Source organism: Talpa occidentalis, unplaced genomic scaffold (assembly GCF_014898055.3).
Source record: "Talpa occidentalis isolate TD23 unplaced genomic scaffold, MPIMG_talOcc4v2.1 talOcc4.5, whole genome shotgun sequence".
In the NCBI taxonomy this organism is placed as follows: domain Eukaryota; kingdom Metazoa; phylum Chordata; class Mammalia; order Eulipotyphla; family Talpidae; genus Talpa; species Talpa occidentalis.
The window spans coordinates 45,160,619-45,171,646 of NW_023604861.1; the positions used below are offsets into that span (position 1 = coordinate 45,160,619).

The window sequence follows — 11,028 nt, forward strand, 5'->3', positions numbered from 1 at the left end:
CATTATATTCTTTTATAAATATAGGGCATCATGATTAACAGATCAATCACCTTGACTGAGATCTTATTTTTCAAGTTCATTAAAATTTTTACTTATTTTTTAATTATTAAGGCTTGGGTTGCCTTGTGTGACTGTAGAATTAGTCTCCAGGAAAAAAGATATGAAATTAAATAAAAAGGCTCAAGCATTTCTGGACTTCCATAGGAATGTGACAAGAAATAGAAGAAGAGGAAACTTACAATTTTTCCCCAGGCAGGCACAGACAATAGGAAGCCCGGGAGGCCCAGAGCCTGAGAGAAGTTGCCAGGCTGGCTGGGAGTGCGGCTGAACCCCCAAGAAGCGCTGTAGCCATAGTTACCGAGGCTGAGAGCTGGGATGGAGTCTTGGAGGAACGTGGATACATGATAGATTTCTCAAAACAGAAATTGACTCAAGCAGTGGGGAATATAGATAGTAAATCGACTCCATATCCCTGATTATTTTCATACCAAGCTAATTTTAAATGCTCTATTTCTATAAGAATGAGTGAGACTTTCACCCATCTGTGGCTCTAGCTTCTAATTTTTTTTCCTAACTCTCTCATGGCCTGTTTTTTACAGCAACTAAAATCTCAGGAAACAACAGTTACACCCCAGATGCCTTCAAGCAGCCATTTCTTATATGCTGCAGTTCAAGCTTATTTCTCTGAGGACAAGGACATTCATCATGATGATTATTTTTTTTTTAAACATAAGCTGTATTAATGTTATCTCTCTTCTCTGAATTTCTATTCATTAGCATACAGTCACTTCCCAGTGCTTTATTCCATGGAAAACTGAAGGGGTGTACTGATGGAGGGAGGCGGAGCAAAGAAGGGCAGGCTGCCCAGACCCTGGGAAAAGGCTATAGGTTGGCAGGCAGGTGGCAGGATCGTGCTAATACCATGTTTCAGGGGAGCTCGCTGTGGGCCAGTCTCTGTGATAAGCAGTGATGTTTTCTTGCAGGCCACAATCACATCTGCTCTTTCCACAAGGTGAAATAAGTCCCAAGAAGCCAGGGTGCTTGTTCTTTTCAGTGTCTGCCACTGCTCTCAGTACAGATTTATTAAAAGAATAGGTGACTCCTGCTCTGTAGTGCAAATTTGGTGATGACTTTCAAGTACATTTAAAAAGCATTCTTTATGTCTATTTTTTGCAAGCAACCATATTATGAATTTTGAGATTACAAATAGTGTCCCATTTATGATGGTTCCACTGAATGATTTTTCAACTTTCTAATGGTGCAAAAGTAATACGCCTTCAGTTGAAACTATATTTCATATTTTGAATTATAGCATTCTGTTTCTCACTTTCAGTACAGTTTTCAGTAAATTAGACATTAAAGTTTTTTAAAATAAAATAGGCTTTGCATTAGATGATTTTGCCCAACTGGAAATTGGGCAAAAAAAAGAGCAGAAATAGCACTAATCTGTAAATTAGGTGTTCAGAGCACATTTAAAGCAGGGTAGGCTAAGCTATGAAGTTCGGTAGATGAGGTGTATTAAATACATTTTTGAATTACAATATTTCCAACTTATCTTGGGTTGATCAGGATGTAACCATTGCAAGTCGAGGAAGTTCTATATAGTTAACATTCCTTATTTTTATCAGATTATTCTACTGGCTAACTCACTAAAATTTATTGAAGTGAAGCGTTCCATGACAGGATCTGACCCAACAAGCTGTGACAAGTTTGGGGTTCAGAGCTCATGTCTATGCCCATGGACCCCAGCAGAGGCAGGCTTGCCAGCAAGAGTCTTAGCCCAGAACTGCCCCTACCATTTCTGGGCCCCGAACAAGAGCAGAATTAGCATTATCACTGATATCTTCATTGTTTGGGTTAGTAATTAAATCTTCATATAGTAAAGAATATGAAGTTTCAGACTTAACTCTCCCAGTTGTAGATTTAATTAGAATCATTTTCTTTCTTATTTCCATTGTTTTGATTGGTAATTTAATCTTTATTAAATAAAGAGTTGGTTACATCTTATTTGTAAATTTTATGTGACCACGTTCTAGTGACCATGTTCACTAGAGATCTGCTAAATTTTGTTGTTTTTGAAAATTTAAGCAAACTGTCCCTTTAAAGTTTTTCTATTTTTTTCTTTTTTGAACTTCATTTTTCAATTTCTTAAATCTGCCACAATCTCAGTTGCACTCAAGTGCTATGATTCAGAGAATTGAAAAGGTTTATATATATGTGTGTCCATGTATATGAGTATATACATATATAAAATTGTATTCAAAATGAAAGCAATTTGAATATATTTTCATCAAAATGAAAATGTATTTTCCTCATAAAATGTACGTCTTCTATGAAATTTTAAAAGCTATTAGCTTCCCATTCACGAATATCAAAAGTGTCAGTCAAAATTATTTAAATAAAACTGCAATATTTATATTTTTGAAAAAGTGAATAAACCTCATTAGATGTTTTTTATAAACAAACAAGCATTTACAAGTCTCGCATCCAATGTCTCTGGGCTGCCAACGTTGAGACTCAGTGCTGCTGGCACATATTAGCCCCACCTACACAACACACTGGGGAGCTGATGGTGCACCCTGTTCCCCAGCTTCTGCTGTGTACCCCACCACAGCCGGCATATGCCCTGCAGCCAGGAGGCGGACATGAGAAGCAAGAAGTGGCGACACAGCTCCCGGGTAATGAGACTTTGTCTGCAGAAGTCAGTTGCGTTTATGCTGAAAGGAAGGATTTGGCAAGTTAATTTGTCTTTCTCTTACCCAGAGGCTTCAAAAGCTCAAACCTTGCCTGTACTCTGAAGAAGTGTCCTTCTCTGAACCGAATTGCAGTGTTTGAACCATGGGGCAAGAAAGTGAAGTGGAGGCCTCCCCGGTGGAGCAGCTGTTGAGCGCTGGGTTGCGAAGCTGCCCGCAGCCTCTGCAGCACCGGTTCGATCCCCGGCTGCTCCCCGGCCACCGGAGGAGGGTCCTGCATGGCGCGCAGACCTCTCCTGCCGCCCGCTGCTCCCCTCAGCTGTGTACTTCGGTCCTTCTGCCTGCTCTGCTCCCCTCTCTGGCTCTGGTGAATTCTCTCACCCTCCCGTGCTTCTGACTGTACCCAGTGCTTGTATAAATAAATAAATGAATCTTAAAAAAAAAAAAAAAAAAGTGAAGTGTGTTGTGTCTCTGGTGGCTGACCAGCGTTCAGTTCAGAGGAGGACTGAGCCAGCATGGAGCCAAGGTCCCGCGTGTCGGGGTGCCTGTGCTCTTTAGGGAGCTGAGCTTGGGTATACTGTGATATGTACCATCAGGGCACCTCAAAGCACCAGGCCCATGGCAGGGGCCTTTCTTACTCAGATCTGAGAGCATCTTTCCATTGTTCTGTCCCACAGAAACATGGAGAACATGGCTTTTGCTCGCCAGAGCTAGACTAAGGGAATTTCCTAAATCCAGGAAACCATGGGCTGTCCTACTCACAGGAGAATAACCCTGAGGTGCTCTGTAAATGCTTGGGCCTCCAGGCAAGTTCTGCTCAGACCACGCCCAGCCAACTGAGACAGTGACATTCGAGATTCCGCAGAAGGCTCCTCAGAAACTGTTCTGCCTCAAACTAGAGCTTTCCTTAGACCTAGGAGAAGACCAAGCAGCGTCTTGCATTGGCAAGGCCATCCTGAGAAATCTGAGACTTGTTTTCTGGAGGGATGTAGGGATTATCCACAAACACACCTCTGACCCTAGGGGAGGTGATGGTTAAAGGAAATTACTTTTACTCTGTTGTCTGGTAGCCAGGCAAGCTCATATAATTAAAATCAGTTTTAATTGGGAGCAGTGTTTATTTATTTGCATAGCTATTTATAGTCGTCCTTGTCCTGTCTCTCCAGACACTGCTAGACTCCGGGGAGAGGGGAACATTATCTGTGTCCCAGGAACTCCCCTGCTTGTGGAAATTCTCCAGGGAAGTCCTTGGGTGAGGTTGTGCTCACAGTTCCCCAAATACAGCCATGTTCGTATCTGACTCCAGAATACATGAGCTTCCCTTTGGTGTCAGCAAACACTTGTGGATTCTGGACAAATTTACCCTGTCTAGGTCATTGACTTTTGCATTAATAATGGATGGCACTTGCCACTATTTACTGAGAAACTACTGTGTGCTGGCACCTTGCATACATTTTCTTTAGTCCTCACCCTAAGCCTTATCTTACCTAGGGACAAAAAGAGGTTCAGGGAGATCCATACTCACCTCATAGCTGCTTAGCCTAGAAGCAAGACAGGAGTTCAGGTTCCTGGACTCCAAAGCTGTATCCTCCAATGCCTCCTGCCCTTCAGTCTTGTATAGTGCTGCTCAGGTCACGTCCAGCTCCTGGGACGTCAGGCCTTCACAAGAAGCCCCAACCCAGTGGAAATACTGCCAGCAGTTCTCCAGGCCCTGCCAGCATCCCCGTAGTACTTCTGGGTCCTAATGGCAAATTCCCAAGAAACGTACTGCACTTGCCTCTACTTGGCTTAGCTGGGGGCCCATGACTGGGAGACCAAGTTCCCTGTGCCCAGGCTTTGTTCTGAGGCTGGGGCACCCTGCCCTACTCCAGACTCTGTATCCTGCTTGCCCTCCAGGCCTCTGTATTCCTCTCTCTGCACCAATGGCCCAAAAGGATCCTTCCCTGCTGGCCCACAGGAGTGCCCAGATAAAAGCTTCTTTCTTTTCCTCCCTTAGAAAAAAAATTTAACATAGCGCCCACCAAGTATATACCACATGCCTACTGCCTTAGTCAGTCCAAGCTGCTATAAGAAGATACCATCAACTGGGTGAGATGACTTGACAGCAAATATTTATTTCTCACAGTTCTAGAGAGTGGGAAGTCCAGGAGGCAGGCTTCCGCAGAGCAGGTCTGGTGAAATCTCCCTCCCGCTACTTCCCGCTGTGTCCCCCAAGGTCAACAGAGATCCCTCTAATCCCACCACAAGGACTCCACCCTCAGGACCTTTTTACCTCCCAGAGGCCACACTGATGACCATCACATTGGGAATTAGGGCTTTGATATGTGAATGTGGGGGACACAAATGCTCAGCACCCACACATTATGCATGTGCTGCCCAGCTAAAGGATCTGTAACCAGCCCTAAGCAAAGATGTCCAAGGTCTCCTAGAGTAGAGCGGGGGCCGCTGTCACACGGAGGAATGGCCATCAAAGCTGACTCTCTGGTGGAAAATATCTTGAGCTTGGGTGGTGAACAAAGGTGGTGGCAGATGCAAGCATCTTCAGTTGCGGTTCTGATGCTGTTTGAATTCTAGGTTTCCTTTGGATGAAATGAGGGCTGAGTAGCATCTGGCCCCTGCAACCTTCACTTCTTAACTCTCTGGGCTAATTGTGTACCTAAATACAGACAAAAGCAGATGGCGTTGTAAGCACTTCGTACACACAGGGAGCCTTTGCACACTGTCTGGCTTTAAATTATCATGGCACACCAGGATTTAGTGGACATGAGGCTATTAATGTGTTCCCAAGACATGTGCATCTGTTCTTACAGGAAGAACACTCACTCCACTCTTACATCTTCCAAATGACAGCATATTAACCCTCAAATTGCAATTTATCTCTGGTCTAACATCTAATTTCCAGACCTCTGTACAGACAGTGGAAAAATTGTCATGCCTGTTTCTGTTGAGCTGTTACCCCAGGGGAAAGATGGCTTGTCCACACTTGCACAGGTGAGCGGTCTTTGCTCAGACCTCAGATTGTTTGGTGGCGAGCAGGCTGGTGACTGTGTTATGTCCCAGTTTGGAACAAATCTCAAAGGAGAAGTTTTTATTTTAAAGATTTATTTTTATTCATCTATGCATATAAGAACTGGGGTCTAGGCAAGCAGCATGGGGGCGGGGTGCAAGGATTCACCAGAGACGGAGTGGGGAGAAGAACAGGTGGATCTACTGAGATACCCAGCTGAGGGGAGCAGCAGATGACACAGAGAGGTCTGCTGCATCATGTGGGGGAACTTATGTTACAGTGGCTGGCAATAGCTTGATAGCTCTGAGACTTTAACCCCTGCAAGACCAGGGAGGCCCAAATTTTTTATTTTAAACTGAAATTTAAAAGGTACTTTTATTAAATTTTAATAAAACATGGAGTTCCAATAAAACTAATCTTTTAAAGTTTTAATCTTTTCAAGTCAATGAAAAGATTTTAAAGAATCATTGTAATTTAATCTCTACTCAGATTTCTTGACAGTTGGCCTGTAGACAGCCACTTCCTGTGGTGTCCTTCAGGGTGAACAGAGATGCCCTCTAATCCCACCATGAGGGCTCCACACTCAGGACTTTTTTACTCCCATGTTCCTTATCAAGTATCAACTCAGCAGGCAGAATTCTGCATCTATGATAGCATAAGACAGGGTGCCGGATCCTCTGTTTCCTCCTACAGGTCACACACTGCCCTCCTCCACTCCACTCAGAGCCCACAGGGCTACAATCATATCAAGGAGCTCCACATCCTCTACTTGCCAATGGGAGACAGCCAAGGAGGCCCAGGTGGGGGAAGGGAGGGCCACACTCATGCCCAGCAACCGCTCTTCAAGCTCTGAGCCCTTCACCCTCCCTTGCTGGATTCCCATGACTCTCTGTCTATGCCTTTGTAAAAACTGCCTTCAGAACACTCTCCTAGACTACCCGGGTTTATGGGGCTGTCTGTTTCCTGCTGAAACTCTGACTGACATAGATGGGAAAAAACATAAAAGAGCATTGCTGGGTGAATTATCTCAGTATTGCTGCCGCTCCCGTGCTGGGCCAAGCTATTCATTCAGGGAGCATTAACTGAGTGCTACTGCCTGCCTTGTTGGAGGTACGTTCAAGCAACCTGGAACTTACAGTGGATGTTGACTCAATCTTGGGTTGGCAGATAGGCAAGAAGGGCTTCCTAGAGGAAGGAATTTATATAATGAGAAATCTGAAAAATGAAGGGCAGAGGTAAGAATATTCTTAAGTGGAGGGAATAGAACATGTAAAGGCCCAGAGGACACAGCTAACACAATAAGGTGGAGGAACTGAGTTTCTTTGGGAGCATTGTCAGCAAGGAGGCCAGTGACTGGATATGAGGAGCCAGGCCCAGAAGGTGTTGTCAACCATGTGACTTTATACGGAAGGCAGCTAGTAGTCACTGAGGGCAGTAGGGCCAGGCAGGTGTGTTTAGATCCACAAGGATCTTTCTTGCTGCAAAGAGGAGGGGCAAATGGATGGAAGGGAGGGGAGGCAGGAAGATAGATGAGTTTGGAAGCCCTTGAAGGAGCCCAGGTCTCCAGACCTCAAACAGCAGCAGTGGGGTTAATAGAAATGGATGGGTTCATTGGGGTGTTTGGGAAGGAGATGCCAGCTATATAGGAGCCAGCTATACAAGGAGATGCCAGCTATTAGAAGAGCCTATATTCATGGCTCTTCTCTGATGTGGTTCTGATAGTCTGTGATGCTGAGCTGCTTTCTTGGTGGTTCCTTGTGCCTCTGCTGCCCTGACACTGTCTCCATTTTTGGCCAATCTCCTGCTCCGGGCTCTCAGGCCTGCACCTCATTTTCCAGGGGGTCACAATTTTCCACTTCTGGGTCTTCACAACTCCTATAGCCTATGCGGACCAAGGACAGATTATATGACATGCCAAAGTTATATCTGATCGTTTTGAATTGAAGGCAATTGAGAAATACCAGATCCGAGAATGATGCTTTGCCCAATTATCTGTCTCTCTGAAGCAGGAATTAATTTTCTCCCTGTACCTGGTGGAGGGAAACTACCTTATCTCTTCAGACTAGAGTTTCTGAGTCCTATTTAGAGCTTGGACTTTATTATGGATTTTATTATAGTGTGTCTTATCCACTTCCTGCACTACTTACTCAGTTATAAAAAAGATGAAATCTTGCCATTTGTGACAACATGGACGGAATTGGAGGGGATTGTGCGAAGTGAAGTAAGTCGGAAGAAAAAGATAAATATAGGATAATTCAACTCATACGTGGAATATTGAGGAACAAACAAGGAACAGAAAAAAACTGAAACCAAACCAACCCTAGAAATATGACTGCAGAAATGAGGCTACTAGAGGGGGGAGAATAAGGGTGAGATCAAAGTGGGGGACTCAGTGGTCTAGGATATGTATGTCTTGGTGGTGGGGGTGGTGTGGAGGAGGTGTGTACCTAGCCCTAAATCATATCCAGTATTGTAAACCAATGTTACCTCAGTATTAGTATTCTTTGACTTGTCTTTTCCTCCCAAATTTATTACCTGCTTTCTAAAACATATATAGCCCCCATTGTATTGATTAGATCATAGTTTCCATACACTATAGGGCTCCATGTGCACAAATTAAGTGTTTCTTATCTTCCTAACTTCTCTTGTGTCAATGTATTGTCTGATTATTCAAAGGACCAAAGGGGATAAAGAGGAGGCAACCCCTGGGCTCCCCTGGTGGCGCATCAGTTGAGTGCTGGGCTGCGAAGCTGCCCGCAGCCTCTGCAGAGCCGGTTCATTCCCCTGCCGCTGGCGAGGGTCCCACATGGCACGCAGACCTCTCCTGCAGTGCCCGCTGCTCCCCTCAGCAGTGTATTTCGTCAGTCTGCCTGTTCTGCTCCCCGCTCTGGCTCTGGTGAATTCTCTCACCCTCCCACGCTTTTGACTGTACCCAGTGCTTGTATAAAAAATAAATAAATCTTTAAAAAAAAGAGGCACCCCAGAATTACCCCTACAGAAACCACAACAGGCAGATATATTTGATTGTGCAAGCCCAGGACCATTTTTACAAATGCCTGCCATGCCATCAGGATGGGCCAGGCTTTCAGCTGTTCACTTGTTAATCTTCATAATGATTTTAGAAAACTATTATATTCCCAGTTTGCCAGTAAGAAGCAGTAGGTCCAGCCTCTGAGTAAGGTGGCAGAGCGCCAGTGATGGAAGACAGGGGGCACTTGTGGCTGGCTCCAGAATCCATGCATTTCCACAAAGTACACTCTGTTACATTTAAGTAATTAACAGATCGCATTATATAGATACCTTCAAGTTAATGATGATAAAATTGGTTGGCTTTGCGCAGAGGGGCCCTATCTTGACTCTCAAGCAAGACATAAATGTGCTGTTACCTAGTATCAGCAGACCCTAAGACCAGAGACATTTTTATTTATTTATTTTTAAAATATTTAAAAATTTTTTTAATTTAAATTTTATTTTTATATTCCCCTTACAATTACAACCCCCTTATTCAGAGACATTTTTAAAATGTAAAACAATATGCACAATGACCCTGGACTCATATTCCCAGCTGTTCGTGGCTCCTGCCTCCAACTCCCTTTCTCCCATGGCTGATTGTTTTGAAACCAACAAAAAGCTGACACACAACCGCTTTTATTCTGCAATTTTAGCACCCAGCTGATGGTTTCACTTTTTAGCTTTCTGTCTAGCTCAAGACAAAAAAGTGTGGTTTGAAAAATAGTGTAACTTTTTTGAACTCTATAAAATCTTGCCATTTAATCATAAAACTGCCGGCTCTTCCAGGTCAGCATCAGTGTTGTAGCTCCCAGCTCAGGAAGTGTGTGCTCACAAGGAACAGCCAGGCCTTTGGGAGGACTGCATCTGACTCTTCGCTGCCTCTTTAAAATCTCCCAGTGGCCTGGGGATTCCATACCGCCCAGAAGCAGTACCCCATCCTCTCTGAAAAGTTCACCTCCTTCCTGAAATGTTTGTACTGACCCCACAATGTGGCTGGTTCTCCCAGACTTTGTGATGGCCTCAATTGCCCCACCTCTGCCTCCTCCCTCCATTTTCACCTCTCCCCCCACCTCCAACGATTTGTCTATCCAGTCTTGGCTGATTATATAATTCTAAGAAATGTCCATCTCATGCAGGTTGTTGAGCTTATTTATGTATAAATTTCTGCATTGTCTGTTGGAACTTCTCTGCTTTCACTTTGACCCTCTTTGAGTTTCTCCCTTTTTTTCTTAGTAAGCCTAGCTAGCGGTTTGTTTATTTTGTTTATTTTTTCAAAGAACCAGATTTTGTTTTCATTGATCTTTTGGATTGTCTTTTAGATTTTTATTTCATTTATTTCTGCTCCAATTTGTATTATATATATTTCCTTCCTTCTATTGGCGTAGAAAGCTTGCAATGTGGTTGCACAGAGAAAAGTAAAGTTTAGGGGTGGGAAGAGACCAAGGGAAGATAAGAATGAGAAGACAAGACCTCTATTGGGGTGGAGTTGTAGGGGAACAGTGGGACAGGGAGAGTGGACCACAGTCCCACAAACCCAGGCACAGGGACAAACAGGCAGGAGGATGTGGCAGTGGAAAGGATAGGACATGCACCTGAGTCAAACAGACCTGCAAAACACTGACAGGTTGCTTAACCTTTCTAAGTTTCATATTTCTCTCCCGTAAAAATCACCACAATAGCTACTTTGGAATGGGGGGGTGGTTATAATATTTAAAATCATATATAAGAGGACCTAACGCCTAAGACGTATTCAGTCAGACATATCTATGAATAAGAGAGAAACTTAAACTCTGCTTATTTGCCAAAGTTAACATGAGGTCTAGATCTATGTGCTCCTTACCCCCCATATGCGCTTTCCAGAACCGTGGCTCCATGTAGCCTCACAATGGTTAGCTCATAGATTGCATTGTGTAGGGGTTTTCTGGGACTGATTGTCCATTTCATATACTACAGAAGAAAAGTTACTGCAAAGGGAGTGAGTGATGAATGATCAAATGTCCTGCCTGATTATTATGTAAAGTGAAATTTAGAGAGGAAAGATTTTGTAATCAGATAAAGCAGAGAAACTGACAAAGAAATTGATGATGTCCTGAAATGTTTAACCCAGGCAACACAGAGCTAGCTCCCTGCAGAACTTCATTAATCAATAGGGAGGTGTCACAGGCTGAGCACCCGATCTCCCACACTAGGTGACAGAGATTGCTCCTGAGCAAGAAGACCTGCTGTGATTGGACAAATGTATTCCTTCTCCTTAACAGAACCATGATAGAAATGCCCAAATATCTCACCCATTTAATTAGAAAGAAAACACCCACA

The 11,028-nt window shown here is 43.8% G+C and overlaps 1 protein-coding gene across 1 annotated transcript in view; it reads left to right on the forward strand.

The window, feature by feature from the left end:
- The window catches only part of LOC119258514 (phospholipid-transporting ATPase IB-like), a 136,753-nt gene extending 127,377 nt beyond the window's left edge, over positions 1–9,376 (forward strand). The window contains exon 32 of the mRNA XM_037526806.1: positions 9,266–9,376. Within this exon, the coding sequence (XP_037382703.1) occupies positions 9,266–9,376 (111 nt within the window). The remainder of the gene's footprint in view (positions 1–9,265) is intronic.
- Positions 9,377–11,028: the final 1,652 nt, after the last annotated feature.